This window comes from Pantherophis guttatus, chromosome 11 (genome assembly GCF_059756535.1).
Source record: "Pantherophis guttatus breed Tessera chromosome 11, ASM5975653v1, whole genome shotgun sequence".
Taxonomy (NCBI): Eukaryota; Metazoa; Chordata; class Lepidosauria; order Squamata; family Colubridae; genus Pantherophis; species Pantherophis guttatus.
The window spans coordinates 18,556,025-18,571,537 of NC_142073.1; the positions used below are offsets into that span (position 1 = coordinate 18,556,025).

Consider the following 15,513-nt stretch of genomic DNA (forward strand, 5'->3'; position numbering starts at 1 on the left):
TCTTAAGATTATTTGAATTTAATTGAAGCCTAAATTAAGTGTAATCTTTAACCAATTATGCAACATCTGAAAAATTAGTCAAACAACTGGGTTTTTTGTTATTCTCTATAAATGGGAATAATCAAGCTTGGCTTGAAATGTTAGTGTTTATACTTCATGAATGTTAAATTTATGATTCTATATGCAAAACATGTTAGATAAAAACTGGCTGCGGTTGCATTCCAATTTGCTTTGTAGTCGCCCTAACTACTCCAAATAAGGACTGCAGGGTCATAAAAAGGCAGGTTTGTATTTTGAAATACTTGATGTTTTCGGCTTCTCCTATCACCCCTTTTTGCTCTAAAATTAATAGGATTGTCAACTCTCAAGGGATTCTTTCTGTGCTTGGAATCTGGAATTTATAAAGGCATAGAATCATGGAACATCTAAGGGAGGGATAGCTAAAATAATTGGCAAGACAAAAGGCATACTTAATTTTGCAGAAAAGGGTTGCTAATTATTTTTTTAAAAGCAGGCAAGTAAACCTGTCAGCAGCCTTTTTTCTTAACGTTTTATATACGGAATTAAGTCTGTTAAACTACATCTTATTAACTGAAATAATTTGGTATTTCTATTGTTTCTGGTTGAGCCACAGTGGTGCAATCTAATGCTGCTGGCTGCCTGCAGTTTGGCAGTTCGAATCTCACCAGGCTGAAGATTGACTCAGCCTTCCATCCTTCCCAGGTGGATAAAATGAGGACCCAAATTGTTGGGGGCAATACCCTGTAATACCCTGTAAACTGTAAACCGCTTAGAGAGGGCTGGAAAGCATTAGGAAGAGGTATAAAAGTCTAAGTGCTATTGCTATACCTTTATAGGACTGGGACGCCTTGCGCACAGTCACTCACGCCCTCGTCACCTCCCATCTGGACTATTGTAATGCTTTCTACATGGGGCTCCCCTTGAAGAGCACTCGGAGGCTCCAACTGGTCCAGAATGCGGCCGCGCGGATGGTTATGGGCGCAACTCATCGTGCCCATGTGACACCCCTCCTGCGCGAGCTGCACTGGCTCCCAGTGGTCTTCCGGGTGCGATTCAAGGTGCTGGTTACCACCTTTAAAGCGCTCCATGGCATAGGACCTGGGTACCTTCGAGACCGACTTCTGCCACCAACAGCCTCCCACCGGCCAGTCCGCTCCCACAGAGAGGGTTGCCTCAGGGTGCCATTGGCCAAGTTATGTCGGCTGGCGACACCCAGGGGGAGGGCCTTTTCTGTGGGAGCCCCAGCCCTGTGGAATGAACTGCCCCCGGAAATACGCAAGATCTCCGACCTCCGAGTGTTTCGTTGCGCACTGAAGACCCTGTTGTTCCGCCAGGCAGGGCTATCAACTTAATAATTTTAATTGGGGTATTTTAAATTTCTGGGGTTTTAAATGGAGCCAAATTTATTTAATAATTTTAAATTTTAAATTGATGTTTTGTCTTGTGTTTTTAAATAGGCTGTATACCGCCCGGAGTCCTTCGGGAGAAGGGCGGTATAGAAATAAAATTAAAATTATTATTATTATTATTATTATTATTATTATTATTATTATTATTATTATTATCATTATCATTATCATTATCATTATCATTAGTGAGATTCACAGCCTTTGAGGCTGGTTAGTAGCTCAGCAGCTCGAGTCCTAACCAAGGACCTAGGAACTGTTAAGGTATCGTCGGAGGATGTAAGCTGTTCCGAGTGAGGTGGTTTTTTGTAGAGTCAAAATGTTCAAGTCCGGCAAATTTAGAATTTCTAAATAGCGGGGTAGCCCTTTGGGTATTGCTCCGAGGGCTCCAATTACAATCGGGACAACACATGATTTCTTTTTCCACAGTCGCTCAACTTCAATTTGTAAGTCCCGGTACTTTGTGATTTTTTCCTGCTGCTTATCTTCAATTCGTGCATCACCAGGTATTGCAATGTCAATGAACCATACTTTTTTCTTTTCAACTATTGTTATGTCAGGTGTGTTGTGGGCCAAGTGCCTGTCAGTCTGAATCCTAAAGTCCCACAAGATCTTGAGTTTCTCATTCTCTAAAACTTTCTCAACCTGATGTTCCCAGTGGTTTTTGCTGTACTCAAATCCAAACTTCTGGCACAATTTCCAGTGAATGATTTTAGCAACACGGTCATGGCGTTGTAGGTAGTCAGTTTGTGAAATTTTGCTGCACCCACTGATCAGGTGGTCGACTGTCTCTTCTTTTTCATTGCAGAGGCGGCATTTGCTGTTGGTGGTAACATGTTGAATTTTTGCCTTCATACAGTTTGTGGCTAGGGCTTGTTCTTGAGCTGCCAAAATAAAGCTTTCTGTTTCTTTTTTCAGTACTCCTGATCTTAACCAGTTCCAAGTTAGTTTCTGGTCAGCTTTGCCTTCAATACTTTTCAAGTATTGGCCATGCAGAGCTTTGTGTTTCCAATTTTCAGCTCGCTGCTCAGTTACTTCTTTCTTATATTCTGCTTTTGTTTTAGTTGCCTTTAAAAGGCCTCCTTTATTTACTTCCTTAATCATTGGTTCTTCACTTTTCTGGATGTAATCATTCAAGCTGCATTTTTCTTCTTCCACAGTCTGCTTTACTTGTAGGAGTCCTCGACCACCCTCTGCTCTTGGTAAATATAATTATTATTATTATTATTATTATCATTATCATTATCATTATCTACGGTTTGTAGCCTGGATCCTGGACTGGGCTGAAGTGAAACCTGCCAGTCAAAAGACAAAACTTTCGAATAACTGGAGTCATTTCATGCCAATTTGGGAGGAGCCTTCCACCCAACCTGTTAGAAAAGGCGCATTTAAATTCAACAATGCGCATTCAGTAACCTGCAAAATCAAACGGCCCCGGACAAGAACCCAGACAAAGCCTCCCTAAGTTAAGTAAACGGGCGGCCGCATTAAACCTGCGTTCATTGATAAAAAGAGAGGGATGAATCCGCTCTGTCCCACGTGACATCAAACCAGCCGCGGAGGGGGGCGGGGCTCCCGCTCGGCTCTTTTTCCCACGCATCCCTCATGAATATGGAAAAACGGCGCCTCTATATATTCATGAGCTTCCCCACCCCCACCCCCTCCCACCGGAAGTGCCCGACCGGTCGGTCGGTTGGGGAAGGGCCGCGAGGAACATGGCGGCGGCCGCTTCTCCTCAGCCTCAGCGGCCGCCTCAGCGCGGGGGTCCCGGCTTGGGCCTGGGCCTGGGGCTCGGCCGTCCCCGCCGCCCGGCCACCCGCGACGTCGGGCAGAGGCCGTCCAGCCCTCGGGAGCTGGTGACGCCCTCGGTGACGGAGCTGTCTCGGGCCGTCCGCAGCAACATCTTGTGCACGGTGCCCGGCTGCGGCAAGGTGCTGCCCAACCCGCCGGCCCTGAGCATGCACCTCAGCAAGGCCCACCGCCTGCAGCAGGTAAGCCCCCCCCCGCTTCCCCTCCTCAGCCACCCCGCCTCCTCTTCCTCCTTTCCTCCCTTCCAATGACTGGAGCCCCAAATCCTCCCGGCCTCTCTCTCTCTCTCTCCCGCCCACCGACCCAGCCTTTTCCAGCTTTTGGTCAGTCTCCTTTGGGAGGGCCTTTGCCAGGCTTCCCTTCCCTTCCCTCCCCCCCCCCCGGCAACCACCCACCCACCCACCTGCCTTTTCCAGCTTCACTTAGTAACAGTAACAGGGACCTTGGAGGTCATCTAGTCCAACCCCCCCCTGCTCACGCAGGAGACCTGTGTTAGGGATTCGAACTGCCGACCTTTCTGCTCGACAAGCTCAGGGTCTTAGCCACTGAGCCACCTAGTCAGGCTTCCCACCATCACCGCCCCTTTTCCAGCTTCTGGTCAGTCTCCTTTGGGAGGGTCTTTGCCAGGCTTCCCCTCCACCCACTCCCCTTCACACACACCCCCACTCATCCCCCCCCACTTTCCAGCTTCACTTAACAGAGTTGGAAGGGACCTTGGAGGTCATCTAGCCCAACCCCCCCTGCTCACGCAGGAGACCTGTAACTAGGGATTCGAACCGCCAAACCGCCGACCTCTCTGATCGACAAGCTCAGTGTCTTAGCCACTGAGCCACCTAGTCAGGCTTCCCACCACCACCACCACCCCCCCTCCTCACCCACCAGTCACCCCTTTTCCAGCTTCTGGTCAGTCTCCTTTGGGAGGGTCTTTGCCAGGCTTACCTCTCCTCTCCCCCCCCCTCCCCGCGAACCACCCATAACAGTAACAGAGTTGGAAGGGACCTTGGAGGCCATCTACTCCAACCCTACTGCTCAAGCAGGAGACCTATACTAGGGATTCGAACCGCCACCTCTTTTCCAGCTTTTGGTCAAGTCTCTTTGGGAGGGTCTTCGCCAGGTTTCTCTCCCCCCCCCCCCCCCCGCACCCACCACCACCCCTTTTCCAGCTTCTGGTCAGTCTCCTTTGGGAGGGGCTTTGCCAGGTCCCCCCCCCCCAGCCGCAATCTCCCTTCCTTCAGAGTGAGGGTTTTTTAAAACTTTTTTCCCCCTTCTCTGCCACCCCTTCCTACCTTTAACAATTAGGGAGGATCCTCCCTCCCCCCAAAGACTTTTTTGTTTGTATGGGTTTGTTTATTTGGGTTTGTTTATCTTTTTAGCATGTTTTGTTTGTGCGGGTTCTTATGTGTTAATGTTCCTTGTATTTAACCAGGAAAATGGATGCGCCCTCTTGCCGCCTCTTAAGGATGATGATGGTGGTCTGTGGGGATTTTAAATGCAGATAGTCCTTGACTTATGACCGCGATTGAGTTCCAAACCTTCTGTTGCTAAGCAAGGCAGTTGCCCAACTTGAGCTTTGTCCCATTTTATGGCCACGGTTGTTAAGTGAATCGCTGCCGTTATTTATTAAAGTGGTCGTTAAGTGAATCTGGCTTCCCCTGTTAACTTGGCTTGTCAGAAGGTTCAATCAATCATAATAGAACTGGAAGGGACCTTGGAGGTCTTCTAGTCCAACCCCCTGCTCAAGCAGGAGACCCTATACCAGTGGTTCTCAACCTGTGGGTCGGGACCCCTTTGGGGGTCAAATGACCCTTTCACAGGGGTCGCCTAAGACCATCGGAAAACACATTTTTTCAATAGTTTTAGGAATAATTTTATGGTTGAGGGTCACCACAACATGAGGAACTGTATTAAAGGGTTGCAGCATTAGGAAGGTTGAGAACCACTGCCCTATACCATTTCAGACAGGGAGCAGTCCAGTCTTTTGACCATGGGACACTGCAACCGTCATAAATATGAGCCGGTTGCCAAGCATCTGAATTTTGCTTCTGTGACCATGCAGATGCAATAGTCATAAGCGGTCATAGGTCACTTTTTTTAGTGCTGTTGTAACTTCAAATGATCACTAAAGGGATTCTTGTAAGTCGAAGACTACCTGTATGGTTTCAATATGGGCTGGCCAGTCATTTTGATTTTGAGAACCCCCTGAGGTGGACTTTGGGGAACTCCATGGTCCTAAGACCACACTTTAAGAAATAGTTCTGACCTAGGCTTCCCCAAAAAGCACGAAGCAGAATCCTGGTCCTGACAAAACCCCTTTTATTAAACAAACAGTGAATTCCTCTCATTCACCTTCAGCAAAATCTTTCAAGGGATAATTTAAGTCACAGATCTTATCTGGCTTGGAGAGCTGCCAGGCCGATATCTTCAAAACTTGGCAAAGAGTCTCCGAGATCACAAATCAATTAAGTGAACTAATTGTCTCCTGCAAACTCCCCTCCCCTTTTGCTCCTCTGGGAGGGGCCCTTCATTATCCACTTGTGCCTTACTCCAAAGTCGACCCTTGTTCTTTAGCTGTTCCCTTCATCTTGGAACTCTGCGCATGCGCACACTGGAAACAGGCTCCAGCTGTTCATCTGCCTCACTGATGTCTGACTCTGAAGGCAGCTGATAACTGGCATGCGGCCCTGGCCCCCTCTCTGCCTCCGACGCAGACCCCTCATCAGAGCCTTCCCCAGACTCCAGGACTGGCCCATGTTCTGTCTGAATCTGCTGCCAGCAGCAGAAGTGCTGTTTTGGGTGATACTTTCCTTGCCTCTAATAGGTTGTCTTGGAAACCTTCCAGGGCTTTCTTTTAGAAATCTCTTTCTCCAATGATCTATCGGGGAAAATCTTTCCTCCTTCGGCTTTCCAGGTCCAGAGTTTCCTGGGAGGCCACCTTCATCATGCAAGGAACTGAATAGTTGTCATAAAATGGGTAAAAGGGGTTATTCTGGCTGCTGGGGTTTTTATTTACAAAAATAGAAAAGATCGGTCTTGAGCAAATGCTTCTCTGCCTGCCTCCCATCATCCTCCAGTGAACTCTTAGGGAACACCTATACACCTGCGGTCGATCACTACCAAGTCTCTCTCAATCAGCTAAAGAATGCCACTGGGACAATAATAGATTGTAACATCAGGCATCTTGGGGGTTTTTTCTCCTGGTTTGTAATTACTTCATCCTGCTTCAGAGTATTAATAGAATCAAACATTTGCAACAGTTGAAAAAAAAAAATTAAAGCCTTTGTTGACTTGGGAATTATGCTTCTGACACTGCCTCCAGGGCTTTTTCTCACATATTTATTTTGGACCGTCCAATTAATTCTTCTTACTGTTGGCTTTATTGATTTTGTTTAAAACATTTTAGGCTTCCCTTAACAAAGCTACTGTGTTGGACATGGATCAAAAGGATAGTGTGGTGTCTGTTCATACAAGTTCGTGGTAATGTGATGTGTTTCCAAACAGCAGCATAAGAATTACATTTTTTGAGGCATCCTCAGAAGATTTGGCAGATAGGATTCTTTATTTATGCTACAAGTCCCTCCTCTGCAGGGATTTGTCTTTCTCAAAATTGGGATTTAAGCATGCTGTCAATAATTCCTCCTTCGTAAGTGTGAAAAACAGTCATAAGTCATTTTTTTCAGTGCCGTTGTAACTGAATGAGCTGTTCAAATCAAGGATTACCTGTAACCCAAAATCTAGTTTACCTTCCAGCTGCTGCTTAATTCTAAAACGTGTTTCTTTTTAATAATGCATGCCACTTCAGGATGGAAAAATATATCCTGCAATGAGGAAAGATTTGAAAACGCCACAGAAATACTACTGCTGTCCAATTGAAGGTTGTCCTAGAGGACCTGGAAGGCCGTTTTCACAGTTTTCTCTTGTAAGGCAGGTATGGAACATAACTACATTATTTAAAGATAAATTAATAGCAATTAAGTGGGTGGAATGTCATCTCAAAAAGTTATGCATTTTTTTCTGAATTACACTTTTTATATGAAAACATTCATATGTATAACAAATCTGCATGCCAATGCAAGATCTAATTGTAAATTAAGTCCTTACTGTGGGATTAACATGTGAAATAAGAGAGAGCTTGATTCAAATAAATGAACAAGCAGCAGAGGCATGAATAGTCCAGAAAGTTACAACTGTAGCATTTTTTGAAATCTAAACTTAAAGTGTGGCAGTGAGGGAACTTTGTATAAAGTTACACAAAAAAGTTACACATTTTTGTTTGGTTATTCTGAATCTAAATAATACAAATAGAGTTTTGTTCTACTCCAATTATTTTGTGGCATTTAAGTAAAACTGTTAAATCCTAAATTATCTGTTCTGCATCATTCAAAGTGAACACTGAATTATAGTAAACAACTGTGCCTGTTAGGAAACAGACCTAATCAAAGTTGGAGGATCTGATTGGCAAGCTCTACCTTTAGTCTCCAACATCTCCAGGTGGGGTCTAGAAAGATTTCAGTCTAAAACTGAAAAAAATCTAGTAGTTTGAGATTGCTAAAAAAAATGATGTGACCGATAATCTCATTGGTTCCAAGTTGCTTCTCCGTATCCCTGCAATTTCCCTAACGTTTTTTTGTTTCAGCACTTCATGAAAATGCATGCTGAAAAGAAGCATAAATGCGATAAATGTACCAATTCGTACGGCACTATATGGGATTTGAAGCGCCATATTGTGGACTGTGGCAAGACTTTCCAGTGTACCTGTGGGTGTCCCTATGCCAGTAGGACAGCATTGTTATCTCATATTTATCGGACACAACATGAGATCCCGGTTGAACACAGGTATGGCAGCATTTTCCAAATATCTCCTGCACATCATCATCATCATCATCATTTAACAACCCCTTAATCCCTCGCAGGGTGGAGTCTGGGCAGCTGAATGGAGCTAGCAGAGTGTTTAATGACCAGATGCCCTTCCTGTCGCCAATGCGGAGCTTTATTCAGCAGACATATTCTCATATATATAGAGAGAAATATGTGCCTCTACCTAGGATTAAATTAACAGCCTCCTGATTGTGAGGCGAGAGCTTCACTTCTAGGCCACCGCACCACTCTAAATATCTCCTGCACATGCACATATTAATTTGGGGGGTTTAGAAGTTGGGGGAGAGTTTTGGTGTTGGTAACTGCCAGCAATGGCTCCTCTTCTCTGCTTTTGGTTTCATTACTGCTCATAACTCTGTATTTTTCTTGGTCTTACATCCATGCATCCGTTATCAGACAGTCTGCCACGAACAAAATCTTTACGTTCTCTAATGCTGCACAATGCTGTGTATTGTTCTCCTAATTCCTAGAAGTGCAAATGCGGCCATCGCTTATTTCAGACAAATACTTAGCACCCTGGGCTTTTGAATGTTGCATGAATTAGAGCATTAGAGGTTGAAGAGCACAGCACCAACATTGTATTACATTAATGTTATTGGTCTGCAGTTCATTTCATAAATGATGAGTACGTAATGCGGTAAGCCGCCCAGAGTCGTTGGCTGTGAGATGGATGGTAAAAACATAATAAAATGATCAAAGGCAGAAATAAAATTGAATGAATGAAATGTTGTGTTTATTCATTCAATTATCTAGTCACACTTTTGAGTAGGAGGAAATGCACACTGACTACCATTAGCTTGTGCTTTGTCCATTGCATAATGTTTAATCTCAACTCCTTACCATTTCATTTTAGAGATAATAAGAGTCATGGGTTGGGAATGATTTTTATAATGGAAATCTCCTCCTGCTTCTGTTCTTTGTCAGTAGGCTCTAACCTCTGGCAGTGATTGTAAAGGTATAGTAGAACCTCTGGTCACGAATGCTTCTGACCATGACCAAATCAGGTTCCGACCAAAATAAATCACAATTTTATTTTGGTGGCCAATTTCCCCTTCCGCGCCATTTTTTTTTGTAAGCACCAAATTTCCAAAATTAGGTTCAGGTCACGACCAAATCGGATTGCGACCAAAGTTATGGAACGAATTATGGTCGTGACCAGAGGTTCTACTGTATGTGGAAAGGACTTCAGGAGACAGCCGGGAAGACAGATAAGAGGCAGCTTAGCTGTAAAAGGAATGTAGCCATGGCAAATGTCTCAGAAAGGAAACTGCCTCCCACTTTCTTGAACTGTGAAAGTGGTGGGGGAGAAATGTACAGGCAGTCCTCAACTTACAACCATTCATTTAGTAACTGCAGTTACAACAGCACTGAAAAAAGTGACTGACGACCGTTTTTCATATTTGTGACTGTTGTAACATCCCCCCCATGGTCACATGATCAAAATTCAGCCAGTGGGCAACTGACCCATATTTATAATGGTTGCAGTGTCCTGGCAACCATTATCACCTTTGGCCACCTTCTGACAAGCCAAGTCAATGAGGAAGCCAGATTCACTTAACGACCATGTTACTAATTTAACAGCTGCGGCGATTCACGTTAACTGCTGTGACAAGAAAGGTCGTAAAATGGGGCAAAACTCACTTAACAACTGTCACTTAGCAACAGAAATTTTGGTTCAATTGAGGTAAGTCGAGAACTGCTACACTTTCAGACTTGCAAAATTGATGTTAACCTTGTGGGATAATCTAGACAGGGAACATACCCAGATGGAACCTCTTAGACTGCATTGTAAGGTTACTTTAACACAGTGTTTCTCAACCTTGGTAGTTTGAAGATGGGTAGACTTCAACTCCCAGAATCCCCCAGCCAGCGCTGCTGGCTGGGGGATTCTGGGAGTTGAAGTCCACCCATCTTCAAGCTTCTAAGGTTGAAAAACACTGCTTTAACAGAATCTTGCAAGTCTGAAAGTTCATTTCTCTCCTGTCACCAACCAAGAAACCAGGGATGATCCTTTCTGAGATGTGTACCACGCCCACATTTTTGTTGAGGGCTAAGATGCCTTTGACCTGGCTATTCCCCTGATTATGGCTCTTCTCCCTGTGTCCGAAGGTCATTCTCGCATACTATTAAAGTGATGGACTATATCAGTGATGGCGAACCTTTTCAGCACCGAGTGCCAAAAAAGGTCACATGGAAATGTTGCACACACGCTCGTTGGGGCCACACTCCAGAAAAGGCGACTTCCGGGTTCTAGCACGCATATGCGCCTGACGATCAGATGGCCAGCGCGCATGCACAGGCTGGTTTTTGGCACTGCCACGCACAAAGGGATCACGCTCTGGAAAAACCAAACTTTTGGGTTCTGGCACGCATGTGCACCCGACAATCAGCTGCCCAGTTCGCATGCGCATACCAGTTTTCGGCACTGCCACGCACACGTACAGCTGATCATTGCACGCACATGTGTGCCAGAAACCCGGAAGATAAACAGGCAAGGCCGCGCATGCCGGGCTACATGGCTACACGTGCCACTTTGGTCACACATGCCAGAGATTCGCCATCATGGGACTATATGCTTTCATTTTCCTGAAGTCCTTTTCTCAAATTGGGAGCAGTGGAGAGATTTTGCTGCAGTACAACCACATTTCTAACAATTTATTAATGTTTGCAGGGATCCGCCTAGCAAGAAAAGGAAAACTGAAATTTCACTGTCTAACTGCCCACTGGAAGAAAAAACGACAAACAGGACAGCTGCCAACATCCACGGCAGATGTTTCAGCACTGAGGATTTGGAGACCCCTGAGCTCAGGTTGGCAGCTTCCTTTGATGATCCCAGCCAATCTTACTTTACTCAGCAAACTCAAGCACAGCCCAGAAATGCACCAAAGTTTCTCTTGCCTAAGCCAAAAGTGGGTTTGGTTAAGCTCCCTGTAATGCAGCTGACTCAGTTGCCTATCTTGGTGCCAGCACCGAACTCTTCTGTGAAGCCCGTTGTACTGACCGTGGATGAGAAAGGTTCTGTTATGAGTACCGTTCACTTAATGCCCGTGCCAGTCGGAATTATGATACCCACACTGGAGACTGAAGCCCTTGCATTGAAAACCCCCTCAGCCCTTTCCAGAACCAAAACCGCCGATGGTACTAAGCCAGTTAGTACAGGCATCCAGGTGAATTTAGGCAAAGCTGCACCCCATAATCCAGTTCAGGATCTAGAAGCTCTGTGCTATAAAAACGGAATCTGTTCCACAAATGTTCAAACTGACCTGTCTTACTTTTCCCAGAACTTTTTGCCTTCTGCAGCTTGGCCTCCCGATTCCTCGGTGTCCTCTTGTTCTCAGACAGACCTGACTTTCAGCTCCCAAGCGTTGCTTCCAGTTAGCGTAGAGACCCAAACCCTGTTACCCAGCTCAAAGCTGACTTCCTCCATAGCTGCTCAGACAGATGTGCTCACTCACGCTTGCTTTCAACCCTGTGGAATTTCCCGGGAGACTCAGACCAGCAAGTCACAAAAAGGTATCGATGGGAACGTACACATGGGCCAGACTGTCACATGCAGCAGTCTTTTCAACAGCGTTAATCCCTCGTTTCCCGATTCAAACCCCATGACTCATCCTGGTGTCCCCTTGATGGCAACCAACCTGGATCAGAATATGCTACCGCAAGGAAACTGCAAAACTTTGAGCCCGGACACGAAGTGTGAGCCAATGATCAGCTTCAACTCACCAACAAACAGTATTCTTCCCCAGCAAATTATGACAGACAATCAGACGCAAACAATGGAGCTACTGAATGACCTGGAAACAATTTTTTCAAATAACTCCACGGGCCACTCATTGGATAACCGCGGTCTTTTAACGGATACTCACTCCAACCCTGGCCTCCCCTTAAGCTCCGTCTCTACCCAGAACACAGGGATAGATTTCGACATCGAGGAATTCTTTACAGCCTCCAATATCCAAACTCAAACCGAAGAGGCTGAATTGGGCAACTTGAACTCTGTGCCGGCCATGGAGTTCCTAGACATTGAAACCCAAACAGATTTATTTTCAGACCACACTACCCAATCCTATACCTCTCGAGGTAATTCTAATTTCTTAGGCTTAGAAATGTTTGATACGCAGACCCAGACAGACTTAAATTTCTTCCTGGACACTCCATACTTGCCTCTGGGGAACATCTTGAAGCCTTCTGCTTTTCTGATGAGCGCGGACTCTTCCAATACAGAAACCCAAACGGAAATGAGATGTCCAGACGGCGAGATCTCCGATCACATGTCAGACAGCAAAGTCCAACTGAGCAGTGCTGAAACGCAAACCATAGACAGCTGCCTTGATACCTTAGGCAGTTTATTTCTCACCAGCAACGAGACTCAGACCGTGATGGATGATTTCCTTTTGGCTGACTTGGCCTGGAATACCATGGAGTCACAGTTTAGTTCCGTAGAGACACAAACCTGTGCAGAATTGTGCTCTTTCCTTCAGGGCTCCAACAAAGCAAGCTGTTGAGTGTGCGGTTCCCACACTATAGCATTTTGAGGGTTAAGTTATAGGGGAAAGAATGCAGTTGGGTTAGCCCTACTTGAGTGTAACTGACTATAAAGCCTTGGTTTACAGATCTTGTCAGATTACAAAGTACTTTCACTGTTGTGTATTGTGACTAATTTAAACCCTGTTGCATATGGTTACAGTTGTATGTTATATTTGGACACTTTATAAGGCATCTGCTGCTTGCCTCTGCTATCCTGAATGTATGTTCACAAATCCACAGTTCTTCTCCGCACATCAGTTTTAATCCTGTCTGCCATCTGAACTTCATATTGCTGCTAAAGCTGCATTCTTTGAGAATTGACAATAGGATTTCTGAGTAAATATAATGCCCCAAGTTTTAATGCTGTAACTTTTCCTTTTTCTTGTTTTTCTGGCGTAAACCAGATTTGGTTGCCTCTGTTTATAAGAAGTTTATCTCTTAAGAAGTCTCCAGCCTGTGAATTCAGTCTTCAGCGTATTGATCTGTTACAGTGGAACAGTTCTGCAGCCATGTCAGTTCCAATGTTATTAAATGTAATTTTCTAACAAAAGGAGCCACAAAATCTATGAACCAGATTTTCTCTAACTTTTGCCTGTGTATTTTTTCACTGTCAGGAAGTGAATAACATTGTCTTATAGGCCCTGGGCCGACAAGATGCCACACAGTTTATGTTTGGAGTAGGTGCAGCTTGCTACTAAGAAAACAATGAGTACCTTATAGCCAGATTGTTAAAAAAAACCAAAAAAAAAAAAACCCACTCCTGTGTAATCTCAATTGATATCACAGTTTTGGAGCGGAACTCAATAGTTCCAAAACTTCTACCAAGTACAGAAAATAAGCAGAGGAACGCAGTGCAGAAATGGAAAAGGAATCCCCTAAAGAGACGCAGCGAAATTCCTTTTCAAAATGCATTTTGAATTTAACAAGTCTTCAAAGTTTCTGGTTTAAGCATAATCTTCTGGGTTGTCCAAGATTGTTTCTTGTTCACCCTTATTTCTGCTGGACTTAATTGCTTCCACTGTTTAGAAATCTGCACCCTGTTTCTAGAGACATGATATGTCAGCTAGTATTAAAATAGCCGCTTCCAGAACACTGATTTAAGACAATTGTTTAGAAAGTCAAGAACAGGTTTACGGTTCAACCAAGACATTTGGTACATCTACAGATACTGCAGGAGGACAGTGTGATCAAAGGCCAGGTGTCTCACAGTCATCTTTACCATACTATTGGATTGCATTGGTGAGGGTGAGTAAATTATTTTATTTTTCTGTGGAGCACTGGATTCTCTGAGCACCATTGTAGTTTTCCAGAAGTCGAAAGGGTGTTGATTTTATTGTTTATAGCTCTTCCAATAATTAGGCAAAATGAAAAGAACTGGTTAGTGTGTTTCCATTGGGAGTCTGCACAAGGTTTTTTTAAAGAGAAATATTTCATTAAATTTCTTCAGGCCTTATTCTCTCTAAAGTTTCCTTAGTAAGATTGCTTATCTCTCTGACAGTCTGCCTTGGAAGAGGGTTCCGGGCTGGTGAATTGCTTATCTAGTTATTTAAACTAAAGAATGGCAGCTTGGTAAAAAGCCCATGTACTATAATTTAGAACTGTGTGGCTCACCCTCCAAAGGATGTTTTACATGTGGTGGGAAATGATGGATTCAAATGAGACATAGATTTTGTCAAAATGCATCAGTGACCGCATCAGTCTGTAAACACTGTATATTTGTGTGTATATACACATGTATGCCATACAAGTTGCTTTTATCAAAGAGTAATTGCCTATACAAGGAAGTGTTGGTATAGTTTCAAATTTCACAAGGAAGAAGCATCAATGTTTTTACTGTAGATTTGGGAGAACATTTAGGATGTACAAGAACATTTCTAATCCTGCTAAAGCATCAGGCCGACACTTGTGCCTATAAGCTAGTGCAGTCCGCTTATAGAAGTATATAGCCCAGTAGCTAGAATTCAGAATGCAATGCCCTTGCTCTACATTTGATAGAAGTCCTCACAGCCTCCCTGGATCTGCCTAATATGTCTGTGTTTCAATATAATCAAACATTTGTGCATTAATCTAAGTGCATTTGCAAAGGTTTTGCTCAAATAGCTATCCTGTTATTTAAAAGTAGCAATACCGATTCAGTGGAAGTCATGTTGATATATAAGCTGTTCCTTGATGGTGGATTTAAGGAACTATTTATAGAAATAAACTTTTTTTCTGGTACTGACCAGGTTATTGCCTTCTGTGCCCTCGTGGATCCTTTCCAACTGCCCGTGTCAATCAATCTGTATGTTTATCCTTAAAGTTGGGGGAAAGGGACAGTTTCATTCTTCTGGGTTCATTGCGCTAGTCTTGAAATCTACGTATGTCTACAGTAGTGGCCAAAATTGTGGAAGCCTTTTGGGAAAAGTGTATTTTCTAAAACTAGCTAATAACACCACTTTTTGGGGGGGATATAGAACTGAAGGGTGTTGAGTAAGCTTTGGAAATCATACATTATCATTACAGGTACCTCTTATATAAGGGTACTAGGAAGAGCTATTGAGTTTGTTCCAAAATAGATATCTTCCATCACTTTCATAGTCTGTTGTTCAAATAGGCGTTTATCTTATACAAGAACATCATCTTTAATTGTGACTAATAAAGAGTTTATCAAAGGGAGTTTGGTATCTTAACTTCTGCTACAGCCTTTAATTTTGCAGTTGTAGGATCATTTCTAGCCATGTGCTGGTCTTATCTGCCAGTGTGAAATATCCAAATTTTTTAAAAATCATGACGACTGTACAGGCGTTTAGTAAGATCCAGGCATGATTAACTTGGCTTAGTGGTATATTATCAGAATTGTTTTAGAAAGATAAATGCTTGTAACTACAAGTCACTT

The 15,513-nt window shown here is 44.0% G+C and overlaps 1 protein-coding gene across 1 annotated transcript; it reads left to right on the forward strand.

Moving 5' to 3' along the window:
- Positions 1–2,814: 2,814 nt before the first annotated feature.
- Positions 2,815–14,871, forward strand: ATMIN (ATM interactor). The gene is made up of 4 exons (XM_034425418.3): positions 2,815–3,418; positions 7,036–7,161; positions 7,870–8,069; positions 10,783–14,871. Exons 1-4 carry the CDS (start codon positions 3,143–3,145, stop codon positions 12,614–12,616), a joined length of 2,436 nt encoding a protein of 811 aa, XP_034281309.2. The 5' UTR covers positions 2,815–3,142; the 3' UTR covers positions 12,617–14,871.
- Positions 14,872–15,513: the final 642 nt, after the last annotated feature.

Coding starts and splice junctions, on each gene's coding strand:
- ATMIN (XM_034425418.3), top strand. CDS start 3,143: ATGGCGGCGGCCGCTTCTCCTCAGCCTCAGCGGCCGCCTCAGCGCGGG. Junction 7,162..7,869: donor AGTTTTCTCTTGTAAGGCAG/GTATGGAACATA, acceptor TTTTTGTTTCAG/CACTTCATGAAAATGCATGC. Junction 8,070..10,782: donor GAGATCCCGGTTGAACACAG/GTATGGCAGCAT, acceptor TAATGTTTGCAG/GGATCCGCCTAGCAAGAAAA.